The following is a 15189-nucleotide window of genomic DNA, read 5'->3' as shown; positions in this document are numbered from 1 at the left end:
GGGTATTGTATTGATTCACTTGATATATGTTATGGAACTCAACTTGCGGATTCCCGAGGTGACGTTGGGGAAATCTATGCATAGGGTTGATGCACGTTTTTATTATCTTTTCTCCAATAGAAACTTTGGGGTCTCTTTCTAGTTCTTTGTGTGGATTGAGTATTATGAATATGAATTTCCTTTGATGTTATTTTAGTATGAACTCTAGGATAGATCGAACGGAAAAAATAGCTTTGTGTTATTTTAGTACAAACTCTTGAATCGATCAAACGAAAAGAATAGCTTTGAGGTGGTTTCGTACCCTACAAACAATTCCTATCTTTTGTTCTCCGCTATTAGGAACTCGCGAGTGATTCTTTATTGCACTTTGAGGGATGGTTATATGATCCAACTATGTTAGCACTGTTGAGAGATTGCACTAGCGAAAGTACGGACCCTAGGCCTTGTTTTCAAGCATTGCAACACCGTTTTTGTGCCCGTTTAATATTTCCTACCTTGCTGTTTTATTTATTCAGATTATAAAAATATATTTCTACCATCCATATTACACTTTATCACCATCTCTTCGCCGAACTAGTGCACCTATACAATTTGCCATTGTATTGGGTGTGTTGGGGACACAAGAGATTTCTTGTATTTGGTTGCAGGGTCATTTGAGAGAGACCATCTTCATCCTACACCTCTCACCAATTGATAAACCTTAGGTCATCAACTTGAGGAAAATTGCTACTGTCCTACAAAACTCTGCACTTGGAGGCGCAACACATGTCTACAAGAATAAAGTTGCGTAGTACACATCAGTGGCGAAGCTAAAGCAGATATCGGCTGGGCCGATGACTGGCCCAGCCCCTCTGGAATGACCTCAGGGTGCTTCTCCCCCGTGTCTTGTTGGGCCGAGGTGTTGACCTCGGGCATGATGGCCACCTCTTCGGCCCTAGTCGTATTGACTTCAGGGGCCAGGGTGGATGTTGCCTCCCCTAGCCCATCACGTGTTGGGGAGGAGCAACGGGCTCTGGAGTCCCGCTGGCGGATAGCAATCGGCTCAAGGAACCGCTGGGGATCACCCTTGGCGGACTGCCTAAAACAAGGCGCTTTATGAGTTTACCTTTGCCAAAAGAACTTGTCACATAAAAAGACGGGATATAAGGACAACGGCTTAGCCTCGAGGCGCCATTTTCTTCCTCCCCAGCGCGAGGAGGTCTTATTCTGAGTCGCCGGAGAGCTTGACTCTCTCCAGCAACTCGCCGGCGGCTCTGGCCGAGGTACTCCTCGATCTCTTTGAGCCCTCGGGCTGCATGCCGGCTTCGGCGTCCACTGACACCGACCTCTTCCCTTTCGGGAGAGGGGTCTCTTCAACATCACCCTCCTCCGCATTGCTGTTATGGGCAGAGGAGGCGTGGGTCTCTTCGGGCCGGGTGATCGAGGTCTCCCGGGCCTGAGCACTAGCCTTGCCCTTTAGGGGTTTCGTCCCTTTGGGGGCCACCACGTGCGGCTCCTTGGCGAGGATCACGTTGAGCAGGGGTGCCGGTAGCTCCTCTGGCAGTGGAGCTTGGGGATGCTTGATGCGTCTCCAACGTATCTATAATTTTTTATTGTTCCATGCTATTATATTATCAATCTTGCATGTTTTATATACATTTACAAACAACTTTAAATCACATTTTGGGACTAACCTATTAACTTAGTGCCCAGTGCCAGTTGTTTTTTTTTGCTTTTTCTGACTTTGCAGGATATCAGTACCAAACGAAGTCCAAATGCCACGAAACTTTCTGGATATTTTTTTCTGGCAATAAGAGACCCTGGAAGCTTCGAGAACACGAAGGAGTGGCCCACTCGGCACCAAGGCGCGTCAGGGGCCTGGGGCGCTTCCTGGTACATAGTGGGGCCTAAAAGCCTCTGTTTCAACTCCGCCTTTATAAATACTCTAAAATCAGAAAACCTACCGGGGAGTCCATACTTTTTTTGCCGCCGCAAGTTACAAAATCACGAGATCCCATCTAGAGGCCTTTTCCAGCACTCTGCCGGAGGGGGATTCGATCACGGAGGGGGATCTACAACATCCTTGTTTCCCTCCAATGATGCGTGAGTAGTTTACCACAGTCCTACGGGTCCGCAGTTTGTAGCAAGGTGGCTTCTTCTGTCTTGACGTTCTTCAATACAATGTTCTCCTTGATGTTCTTGGAGTTCTATCCAATGTAATTCTTTTTTGCGATGTGTTTGTTGGGATCCGATGAATCATGAGTTTATGATCAGATCTATCCATGAATATTATTTGGTTTTCTCTGAACTCTTTTATGCATGATTAATATAGGCTCGTATTTGTTCTTCGTTTTATTGGTTTGGTTTAGCCAACTAGATTGATTTATCTTGCCATAGGAAGAGGTGCTTTGTAATGGGTTCGATCTTGCGGTGCTCAATCCTAATGACAGAAAGGGACATGACACGTATGTATGGTTGCTATTAATGGTAAAAAGATGGGGTTTATTCATACATGAGTTTATCTTGTCTACATCACGTCATCTTGCTTAAAGCATTACTCTGTTTTCCATGAACTTAATACACTAGATGCATGCTGGATAGCGGTCGATGTTTGGAGTAATAGTAGTTGATGCAGAATCGTTTTGGTCTACTAATCTTGGACGTGATGCCTATCTATGATCATTGCCTTGGATATCATCATAATTATTTTCTTTTCTATCAATTGCGCAACAGTAATTTGTTTACTCACCGTATGCTATTTTCTCGATAGAAGCCTCTAGTGAAAACAATGGCCCCCTGGTCTATCTTTTATCATATATTAAAACTAAAAATACCTTGCTGAAATTTTCTTTTATTTATTTTATTTTGTATTTTTGTCAGATCTATCTATCAAAAACTATCCAATTTACTCTTGCTCGTAACCGTTGAGTGATTGACAACCCCTCTACGCATTGGATTGTAACTATTTGTTGTTTGTGTGCAGGTTTGTTTACATAGTGTTGCTTGGTTCTCCTACTGGATTGATAACCTTGGCTTCATAACTGAGGCAAATACTTGTCTCTACTGTACTGCGTCATCCTGTCCTCTTCGAAGAAATCCCAACGCAGCTCACAAGTAGCAGTCTCCAACGTATCTATAATTTTTTTATTGTTCCACACTATTATATTATCAATCTTGGATGCTTTATGTGCCTTCATATGCTATTTACATCATTTTTTGGGAGTAACCTATTAACCTACTGCCCAGTGTCAGTTGCTGTTTTTTGCTTGTTTTTGGCTTTTCAGAAAATCAGTACCAAACGAAGTCAATGAGGGGACGCTAGAAGGTCGAGGAGGAGGCCAGAAGAGCTACGGGTGGCCACAAGCTCACAGGGCGCGTGCCCCGAGCTTGTGGGGCCCCGTAGCACCCCTTGATCTGATTCCACCTCTATAAATTCAGAAATATTCCCAAACCAACAGAGAGCCACCTGAAACACTTTTTTTGCCGCCGCAATCTTCTATGCTTTCGCGATCCCATCTGGAGAACTTTTCCGGTACTCTGCCGGAAGGGGAATCGATCACAGAGGGCTTCTACATCATCCTTGCTACCTTTCGATGATGTGTGAGTAGTTCACCACAGACCTATGGGTCCATAGCTTCTACCTTGATGACTTCTTCTCTCTCTTTGATCTTCAATACAATGGTCTCCTCGATCTTCTTGGATTTCTATCCGATGTAATCTTCTTTTGCAGTGTGTTTGTTGGGATCAGATGAATTATGGGTTTATGATCTGAATATTCATGAGAAGTAATTGAGTCTTTTCTGAACTTTACTATGCATGATTTTTGTAGCTTTGTATTTCTCCCCGATCTATCCGTTTTGGTGTGGCAACCTAGATTGATTTATCTTCAGTGGGAGAGGTGCTTTGTGATGGGTTCAATCTTGCGATGCTCTATATCCCAGTGACTGAAGGGGACAAGACACATATTTGTATTGCTGCCATTAAGGGTACAACGATGGGGTTTATTGGTATTGAGGTGGTTTCGTACCCTACAAACAATTCCTATCTTTTGTTCTCCGCTATTAGGAACTCGGGAGTGATTCTTTATTGCACTTTGAGGGATGGTTATATGATCCAACTATGTTAGCACTGTTGAGAGATTGCACTAGCGAAAGTACGGACCCTAGGCCTTGTCTTCAAGCATTGCAACACCGTTTTTGTGCCCGTTTAATATTTGCTACCTTGCTGTTTTTATTTATTCAGATTATAAAAATATATTTCTACCATCCATATTACACTTTTATCACCATCTCTTCGCCGAACTAGTGCACCTATACAATGTGCCATTGTATTGGGTGTGTTGGGGACACAAGAGATTTCTTGTATTTGGTTGCAGGGTCGTTTGAGAGAGACCATCTTCATCCTACACCTCTCACGGATTGATAAACCTTAGGTCATCAACTTGAGGAAAATTGCTACTGTCCTACAAAACTATGCACTCTGAGGCGCAACACATCTCTACAAGAATAAAGTTGCGTAGTAGACATCAGTGGCGAAGCTAAAGCAGATATCGGCTGGGCCGATGACTGGCCCAGCCCCTCTTGAATGACCTCAGGGTGCTTCTCCCCCGTGTCTTGTTGGGCCGAGGTGTTGACCTCGGGCATGATGGCCACCTCTTCGGCCCTAGTCGTATTGACTTCAGGGGTCGGGGTGGATGTTGCCTCCCCTAGCCCATCACGTGTTGGGGAGGAGCAACGGGCTCTGGAGTCCCGCTGGCGGATGGCAATCCGCTCAAGGAACCGCTGGGGATCACCCTTGGCGGACTGCATAAAACAAGGCGCTTTATGAGTTTACCTTTGCCAAAAGAACTTGTCACATAAAAAGACGGGATATAAGGACAACGGCTTACCCTCGAGGCACCGTTTTCTTCCTCCCCAGCGCGAGGAGGTCTTATTCTGAGTCGCCGGAGAGCTCGACTCTCTCCAGCAACTCGCTGGCGGCTCTGGCCGAGGTACTCCTCGATCTCTTTGAGCCCTCGGGCTGCATGCCGGCTTCGGCGTCCACTGACACCGACCTCTTCCCTTTCGGGAGAGGGGTCTCTTCAACATCACCCTCCTCCGCATTGCTGTTATGGGTAGAGGAGGCGTGGGTCTCTTCGGGCCGGGTGATCGAGGTCTCCCGGGCCCGAGCACTAGCCTTGCCCTTTAGGGGTTTCGTCCCTTTGGGGGCCACCACGTGCGGCTCCTTGGCGAGGATCACGTTGAGCAGGGGTGCCGGTAGCTCCTCTGGCAGTGGAGCTTGGGGATGCTTGATACGTCTCCAATGTATCTATAATTTTTTTATTGTTCCATGCTATTATATTATCAATCTTGCATGTTTTATATACATTTACAAACAACTTTAAATCAGGTTTTGGGACTAACCTATTAACTTAGTGCCCAGTGCCAGTTTTTTTGTTGCTTTTTTTGACTTTGCAGAATATCAGTACCAAACGAAGTCCAAATGCCACAAAACTTTCTGGATATTTTTTTTCTAGCATTAAGAGACCCTGGAAGCTTCGAGAACACGAAGGAGTGGCCAACTCGGCACCAGGGCGCGTCAGGGGCCTGGGGCGCTTCCTGGTACATAGTGGGGCCTACAAGCCTCTGTTTCAACTCCGCCTTTATAAATACTCTAAAATCAGAAAACCTACCAGGGAGTCCACGAATTACTTTTTTTGCCGCCGCAGGTTAAAAAATCACGAGATCGCATCTAGAGGCCTTTTCCAGCACTCTGCCGGAGGGGGATTCGATCACGGAGGGGGATCTACATCATCGTTGTTGCCCTGCAATGATGCGTGAGTAGTTTACCACAGTCCTACGGGTCCGTAGTTTGTAGCTAGGTGGCTTCTTCTGTCTTGATGTTCTTCAATACAATGTTCTCCTTGATGTTCTTGGAGTTCTATCCAATGTAATTCTTTTTTGCGATGTGTTTATTGGGATCCGATGAATCATGAGTTTATGATCAGATCTATCCATGAATATTATTTGGTTTTCTCTGAACTCTTTTATGCATGATTAATATAGGCTCGTATTTGTTCTTTGTTTTATTGGTTTGGTTTAGCCAACTAGATTGATTTATCTTGCCATGGGAAGAGGTGCTTTGTAATGGGTTCGATCTTGCGGTGCTCAATCCTAATGACAGAAAGGGACATGACACATATGTATGGTTGATATTAATGGTAAAAAGATGGGGTTTATTCATACATGAGTTTATCTTGTCTACATCATGTCATCTTGCTTAAAGAATTACTCTGTTTTCCATGAACTTAATACACTAGATGCATGCTGGATAGCGGTCGATGTGTGGAGTAATAGTAGTTGATGCAGAATCATTTTGGTCTACTAATCTTGGACGTGATGCCTATGTATGATCATTGCCTTGGATATCGTCATAATTATTTTCTTTTCTATCAATTGCGCAACAGTAATTTGTTTACTCACCGTATGCTATTTTCTCGATAGAAGCCTCTAGTGAAAACAATGGCCCCCTGGTCTATCTTTTATCATATATTAAAACTAAAAATACCTTGCTGAAATTTTCTTTTATTTATTTTATTTTGTATTTTTGTCAGATCTATCTATCAAAAACTATCCAATTTACTCTTGCTCGTAACCGTTGAGTGATTGACAACCCCTCTACGCATTGGATTGTAACTATTTGTTGTTTGTGTGCAGGTTTGTTTACATAGTGTTGCTTGGTTCTCCTACTGGATTGATAACCTTGGCTTCATAACTGAGGCAAATACTTGTCTCTACTGTACTGCGTTATCCTCTCCTCTTCGAAGAAATCCCAACGCAGCTCACAAGTAGCAGTCTCCAACGTATCTATAATTTTTATTGTTCCACACTATTATATTATCAATATTGGATGCTTTATGTGCCTTTATATGCTATTTATATCATTTTTTGGGAGTAACCTATTAACCTAGTGCCCAGTGCCAGTTGCTGTTTTTTGCTTGTTTTTGGCTTTTCAGAAAATCAGTATCAAACGAAGTCCAAACGTTATGAAACTTTACGATGATTTTTTCTAGACCAGAAGGGACGCTAGAAGGTCCAGGAGGAGGCCAGAAGAGCTACGGGTGGCCACAAGCTCACAGGGCGCGTGCCCCGAGCTTGTGGGGCCCCGTAGCACCCCTTGATCTGATTCCACTTCTATAAATTCAGAAATATTCCCAAACCAACAGAGAGCCACCTGAAACACTTTTTTTGCCGCCGCAATCCTCTGTTCTTTCGCGATCCCATCTGGAGGCCTTTTCCGGTACTCTGCCGGAAGTGGAATCGATCACGCAGGGCTTCTACATCATCCTTGCTACCTTTCGATGATGTGTGAGTAGTTCACCACAGACCTACGGGTCCATAGCTTCTACCTTGATGACTTCTTCTCTCTCTTTGATCTTCAATACAATGGTCTCCTCGATCTTCTTGGATTTCTATCCGATGTAATCTTCTTTTGCAGTGTGTTTGTTGGGATCAGATGAATTGTGGGTTTATGATCTGAATATTCACGAGAAGTAATTGAGTCTTTTCTGAACTTTACTATGCATGATTTTTGTAGCTTTGTATTTCTCCCCGATCTATCCGTTTTGGTGTGGCCAACTAGATTGATTTATCTTCAATGGGAGAGGTGCTTTGTGATGGGTTCAATCTTGCGATGCTCTATATCCCAGTGACTGAAGGGGACAAGACACATATTTGTATTGCTGCCATTAAGGGTACAACGACGGGGTTTATTGGTATTGATTGGGTTTACATTGTCTACACATCATGTCACCTTGCTTAAGGCGTCACTCCATTTTTCATGAACTTAATACCATAGATGCATGCTGGATAGCAGTCGATTGGTGGAGCTATAGTAGATGCAGGCAGGAGTCGGTCTACTTGTCTCGGACGTCATGCCTATATACATGATCATTGCCTTAAATATCGTTATGATTAACTATGCGCTTCACTATCAATTGCACAACAGTAATTGGTTCACCCACTGTGTGCTATGTGTTCGAGAGAGAAGCCTCTAGTGAAGACTATGGCCCCCAGGTCTACTTTAATCATATTATAAAAACCAAAATTCCTTTGCTGCAATTTTATTTTATTTTATTTCGTTTGGCAATTTATCCATCTACCTATACAAGATTTGATCCTTGCAAGTAACGAGTTCATGGGGATTGACAACCCTCTTGCCCGTGTTGGGTGCAAGTATTTGCTTTCGTGTGTGCAGATGATGTTCACGAGACTTTGCGTGATTCTTCTATTGGTTCGATAAACATTGGTTCTCAATGAGGGAAATACTTATCTCTACTGTACTGCATCTCCCCTCCTTTTCGGAGAAAATCCCAACGCAGCTCACAAGTAGCAAGGACTAACCGATATTTTGTTGTATGTTAGTTCCGCTGCAATCATCTTATACTTTCCATACTTCACATGGGCCAATGTATGCATCAACTGTCCACTACATGAGCATTTATGAAGATTAGTAACTCAACGATACTTCTGCGGAAACTAGATTAAGTGCACTCACCAACTCCTACAGAAGTTAAGCTCCTCTTTGCATCTAGATACTAGCCTTGAGCAATATATTCAGGTGGGGTTACCTCAAATCTAGAATGCATGATCCCTAGAAAGTGTGTGAAGTCAAACTTCTCTATCATTGACAACTATCTTATGAAAAAACTGGTTAGATATTTCGTGGAAACAATACCATCATATTTGACACAAAAAATAACTTCACGGTTAATATTGTTTTGTTATAATTTTACTCGCATATCTGTATAAAGATTTGTGGTACTTATGGAAATCAGATTGGTGCACTCACAACTCCTGAAAAGGCGAGCTTCTCTCTGTTTTGGTTGGTTGCAACTCTCCATCCCTGGGGATATTGCTACATGGTGGTGGTGGTTCGAGACAATATGGAGGGTGTCTATATTTACAAATAAATAGATGAGCTGATGGAGGCCTGTTTTGCCATATCCTCGTCCAAAATGTGTATACGTAACCGTATCACAAGCTGCTAGAGGTTCTCTAAATTAGCATAGTTGAATATATGGATATGCCGATAAAACAAAAACGGAGGGGGTACAATACTATGTTGATCATGACATAGAGAAGTCTATGTTGGTTAAAGGGAACGGGAGGTGGGGTACAATAATACTGGTGTAGTATATAACAACACACAGTCCACATGGTAAAAAATATAAAATAACAGTTACAACCCACAAGATGCTCTAAATTAGCATAACTATGCCAAATAAAGCAAAACGGAGGGGGCACAATATTCTGTCGTCATCAAATAGAAATGTATATAGTGGGTAAAGGGAAACATATAAGAGCACACAACCCACAAACTAAAAAATAAAATGAAAGTCACAACACACCATCAAATCACCACACAGAAAAGCCGGGCCACTCCAAGGCAGGGATGGCTTTATTTAATACGGCTAACTAATGCATGCATCGTCACTTCAAATGGGCTCTTGTGTGGCTTCAAATTGGAAATTATAGTTGTTCATACCAGTGAACAGACCATCATCCATCTTGTAGGTAACAACCTCTCCTGTGGTCAGAATGTCCCTCTGAGTGTAGGAGAACGGGACGTCAACAGAACCCTGTGTCACAGCCGCTCTGACTGTCACCTTGGTCATCGGAGGCACCACAGCATGGTAGGAGGCCTCTTGTGAGGCCGTTGTATGAATGGATGACCCCCACTCGTATTCTGAATTGAATTCAGTGGATACCTCAACCTTCCCTTCTGCTATGACTGGGATCCCAGCTCTTAACTTGGCCGTGACACCAATCTTGAGGCGAACAGTCGAGCTCCAGGTCTTGGCCTGCGTCTCCTCGTATTTCAGGGTCAGGGTCTTGGCATGTGGTTCGTTGGTGTCATTGGTTGAAGTCATGCTGGGAAAGGTAATAGGCTTCTCGCCGTAGATCCTAGCTTCGGAGAGCTTGAACTCCACGCCATAGATCTCTCGTGAAAGTACGGCTTCTTCCACCCGTAACCTTGCTTCCAGTGTGATGGTATCGACGGCGGCGTTAAGGCAGCTTGTCTTTCTGTCGGCAGTTAGCCTCTTGCAGTACCTGGAGTTTCCCAGGTTCTGGAGACCGATGTAGTCAGGCAACATGACCACCCTGAAGAGTGTGTCACGGTCTCTGCTGCTGCTGTCGGCGGAGTCAGCCCAGATCCAGTTGGGGCTGAGCCTCCAAAACCTGTTGAAGTGGTTAGATTTTATGCGCATGTTTCCATTAGCGTAGTTGGGGAAAATAGTGTTGACCACAGTTGAATCTGCAATATCAGATGATGAGAATTCCAGGTAATTGTATTTCTGGATGATCCTTGCCCGGAGGTACATGTCATTGTCGCCTTTAAAAGCAACATATTTGGGCAGTACCAATTGCTTCGACAGATCAATGGCGGAGAAGTCATGAAGAGATTTCACTTGATCAACTGTTTTTTCATGCCCTCCGGTTCCCAGACGCAAGTAGGCTTCTTCTGCTGTCTCCTTTTCCATGACCATCTCAGATTCAGAGCTGGTTGTCTGCTGGGGACGGAAGAACCTGCAAGCATGCATTGCCGACCTTTTATAATCAGGACTATTAAAACAAGCAGCTATTGTTGTTGATCTTTTTTTCTTTTTGTTTTTCCTCCATGACACTAGTTATTAATTGATTCTACGTGGAGGCTTCTTCCAGGACAATATTATTAATAATAAAAATAATAATGCTAGCTTCAGCACTACAGACGGAGTAGACATAGAGTGATTTGTAAATTAATACTACTATGTAGATACTGGTATAGATAGATGATACAATACGTACCTGATGGATAGATTATTGTCCCCGTCCGTGAGAGGGACGGGCTCAAAAAGCGTGCATGACGGCTTGGACAGGTCGTCGTTCGGTTCATTGACGATGCCAATGATCCAGTGGCCGCTGCCTTCACCGCCATGTTTGGCCACCCAGTACTTGTTGTTGTGGCAGCACCTGACGTGCAGGAGCCCGTCGTGCTCCTTGGATGGCTCCAGGTAGAATCTAGTGTACGGGCTTGCAAGGACATCGACGTCGTCGGCGCCGTCGCTCAGCTCCTCGAAGAACCTGCCTCCGCCGACGGCGCTCTCCTCGCTCCCTACATGCACGCTACCAAGGTACTTGCGGGTATGCTTTGATCGGAAAGCAACGCATTTCGGCGAACCCGTCACTGGAAACATCTCTTCAACTGTGTGTGTGTGTGTTTTTGTGTTGTGTGACTATCTACGTTGTGCATAGTAGCTATATATACTGCAGCCGTGCTGCCGCTTAACGTATACATGCAACTCACGTGCGAGAAAACGAGAACCTCATCCTTTCCTGTACAGGTTCTATGAATCCACGAGACCAACCTCATCCTTCCAGATCTCACCTAATAATTCATTTTCTTGGTCACGGACCATTCGACACAAATTATTGCCATTCAGCAGAGTAGTTTCCTCGTTTTGTGCGTGCGCCAAGCGATCTATCTAGGAGTAGTACGAGTGCCAAATTTACGTGACTTGGAGCGGCTCAGCTGGCGCGAGCCAAGACGCGGAGCATGCCGACACACCGGCCGTATTGTTTCCTTTCTCTTGTGGCCCATCCACGTGGGGTGCGCACCCTCTCTCCGCTCTCAACTACAAACACGTTGCATGCATGGCTTTCATAGGTGGCTGGAGAGTTTTCCCACATGAAGAGGAAACTGGATCGGGGTCATAGGTGGTTCACTGGTAGCATCTCTCGTAGCAGTTGTAAACCATAAATATAAGCATTCGTATGTGTAATGATCAATCAAACATTCATAACAGAACATAGCTTATGTTGGGATCATGTCATTTAGGCAATCTTATACTCCCTCTGTCTCATAATATATGAGCGTTTTTAACACTAATGTAGTGTTAAAAACGCTCCTATATTATGGGATGGAAGGAGTACTATTTACTAATTGGATGCATCATACGAGACACCGCGCAAATCCTCAAATTTAAGCAATTTCATCCGTCTGATTAACATATGATGTGTGTGTAGCCGTTGGATGAAAAGTTGAGACGCGCTCTCTTCACTGGTAGAATAAGGGCCTATTGTCCCGGTTGGTAAGGGCCCTTTGTCCTGGTTTTTGAACCGGGACTAAAGGGTCGTTACTAATGCCCTAACCCTTTAGTCCCGGTTCTTACACGAACCGGGACAGATGGGCCTCCACGTGGCCGCTGCGGCTAGCCCAGGCCGGGGGGCCTTTGGTCCCGGTTGGTGACACCAGCCGGGACCAATAGGCATCCACGCGTCAGCATCTGGCTGGAGCTGAGGTTTTTTTTTGAAAGGGGCTGATTTAGGGGGTTTGGGGGTTAATTTAGGTTGTTATTAGGTAGCTATTAAAGAGAAGTGTCCTCTGTTATATCTCCGTGCTTGGTTTACCAACGCTACGTACTGCTATGCCTAAACATGGCTTAGATTGAAGTGAAGGCAACATGTGATGCATGTCGAAAGTAATACTAATCCTAACTTGATCAAGTTTGGATTGCACTACTTTCGACATGCACCACATGCATGTTGCCTTCACTTCAATCCAATCCATGTTTATTTCACCCGCTGATATATAATAACTCTTCATGCGCGCATCATGCATCATCATATATAATAACAAGTCCTACTAATCATGTGAAAACAAAGCTGTTATGTGAAAACATGTGCATATCAACTCTATTTGATAATATCTGACATGTCGAATTTCAAAAATGTATTTTTTTGAACGATATCGAAAATATTCGGGCTAATGGAAAATTTCAATAACCGTCCAACCGGTCAAAATGGTGATGAGGGACGAACGCACATAGTAAACCCTGTGCAATGCCCGTTTTAGATTCAAATCAATTTTCCTGATAAAATATATAAATAACAGTGTATCTCTAACATTAACAAGAAATAGCAGTGGCTAGTGCCTGACACGTGTGAGGCAATATCTTGAGTTCGAATCCTAAAAAAATATCACTTTTAAATTTTGAATTCAAAATTTGTTTGAAAATTTCAAACAAACAATACCAAAAGTTTAAAGATTTTCTGAGACCAGCTTTTCAGTCCCTCCCGGGAAAAAACGAAACCAGGTAAGAAAAAAAGCTTGTTCATATCTCCATGCAGCGTGTGTTCAGTTATTCTGCAAAACAGTATAAAGAATGACTATCGCAGATATTAGCATAAATGACCATGTGCTGCAGTTTTTTTGGGCAAACTACGAAGCTTTTTATTATGTCGTCACAATGTTTACATGGACGAATGAAAGTCAATCCGCTTGACCAAGCTAAACATGCCGGCCAGGCGGAAGGGATAACGCATGCTTCGCAAGTTTGTGAGCCTCGACATTTGAGATCCTAAATTCATGACTAAAATTACAAGACTGAAAAGTAGACTTATGATCTATGATTTCTTGTATGAGTGCTCCATAGACTGTTGGATTTCCATCTCGAATATCTTCCACCACCACCTTGCAATCTGAAGATACTTGAATGTTCCTCTCATAAAGATCATCAGCTAGTGCTAGTGCCTCCCGCACGGCCATGCATTCGAGTGTAGCTGGGTCAAAGATTCTTTGAAACACAATGGCCGAAGCTCCAAGGAAAAAGCCTGTTTGATCTCTACAGAGAGCACCTACAGATCCATAGCGTCCTCCTCTCCCAACTGAAGCATCAACGTTGATCTTAACTGTACCCGGTGGAGGGGCTATCCATTGTGTTGGACGCATGATAGAGTTCGACGAGATGGGAGCTGGCGCTTGAATACCATCCAACTCACCAAGGTAAGACCGAACAAATTTGTTCGAGAATAGCCTTGCGGCGCGCTCCCCATAGAGCCCAAAGAGTAACTACGAACTTGGTGAACTCCTCATGCGTCAATGATTCATGCATCGTGAACAACCAAGTCTTAGCGTTGTCATCTACATTCGAGATTAAACGGTCAATAATAGCGTCTGAAGATAAAGCCCATGTGCTCCTTGAGACAGTGCAATTGAGTAGGGCATGTCTCCAAGTATCCTCGACTCCACAGAGACAACATGACCTTGAGGTAGACATGTTACGTTGATTAAGAACTGCTGTTGTCTGTATTGAATGCTGTGCTAACCTCCATAGAAAATTCTTCAGTTTTGACAGGACCTTAACTCCCCATAGCTTCGTCCACCCATTGTTGTCGGCATCAGAGTGTGAAGACCCTCGTCTCTCATACAGCCAGGCCTCGCGGCTGTTTTTCGTTTTCTGGATCATTCTGTAGGCAGACCTTACAGTAAAAATTCCCTTCCTATAGCCCGTCCTACGCGAGTCTCGCTCTCTCCAAAAAACAAAACTGAGCGTCCAGTTAAAAGGGAAAACTCGGTCTCCTAGATTTGAGGTACATGAGGTGCAGGGCCGGGCCCATAGTGGTGCCAAATGTGCGGCCCGCACAGGGCCCATAATTTTGAGGGGCCCCAAATTATTTATATAGGCCTAGTATTAAAACAATTAAGTGCTAGCGCACTGGGCCGCTGGGCGCGATGAGGCCATCAGGCCTGATCCTAAACTGCTCGATCTACGTTGTACTAGATGGAAACGGGATATTTGCCTCGAGCCCTTGTCGGTCTAAAAAAACAACAGGCTCGTTGCCTACAATAGTCGATCGGGATCGGGGAACGGGGATCATCTCGACTCTCGAACTCTCGATCGGGGAACGGGAAACCGCAGTCGCGTCGGCCGGACGGCGTCGCTACAGGAAACATCTCGTCGCCTTAGATCGATCGGACATGCCTGCGATCGGATTCAGGCCGCCGCCGCCGTTGCCTTGCTCGCCTCCTCTCTTAAATTTCAGACTCGTTGTCTCATCAGATTGATCGGTGACCGACTGCAGCCTTCAGGTGCTTAATGACTAGTGAGTCCTTTTCCATTAACTTTGATTCCTACTCCTAATTCCTAATTTTCATTAACTATTGATAGGGATTTTTACTTCGTTCACTAGTAGAAAACAGGGCTTTGGTTCGGCCAGAAAAGAGCATTAATCCCGGTTGCATTACGAACCGGGACTAATGTGAGCACTAGTCCCGGTTCGAGCGGCTAGGGCACCGTACAGGCATTAGTCCCGATTCAAATGGGGCCTTTAGTCCCGGTTGGTTCCACGAACCGGGACTAAAGGGTGCGATGCCCATTAGTACCGGTTCGTGGCATCAACCGGTACT

The 15189-nt window shown here is 44.5% G+C and overlaps 1 protein-coding gene across 1 annotated transcript; it reads right to left on the bottom strand.

Moving 5' to 3' along the window:
* Positions 1-9275: 9275 nt before the first annotated feature.
* On the bottom strand, positions 9276-11228 carry LOC123099015 (uncharacterized). Its single transcript, XM_044521124.1, has 2 exons — positions 10809-11228; positions 9276-10547 (listed from the first exon to the last, which is right to left on the bottom strand). The coding sequence occupies exons 1-2, from the start codon at positions 11195-11197 to the stop codon at positions 9455-9457; spliced, it is 1482 nt and encodes a 493-aa protein (XP_044377059.1). The 5' UTR covers positions 11198-11228; the 3' UTR covers positions 9276-9454.
* Positions 11229-15189: the final 3961 nt, after the last annotated feature.

Source organism: Triticum aestivum, chromosome 4D (genome assembly GCF_018294505.1).
Source record: "Triticum aestivum cultivar Chinese Spring chromosome 4D, IWGSC CS RefSeq v2.1, whole genome shotgun sequence".
NCBI classification, from domain to species: Eukaryota; Viridiplantae; Streptophyta; class Magnoliopsida; order Poales; family Poaceae; genus Triticum; species Triticum aestivum.
This window is presented reverse-complemented; position numbering and strand designations above follow the sequence as displayed.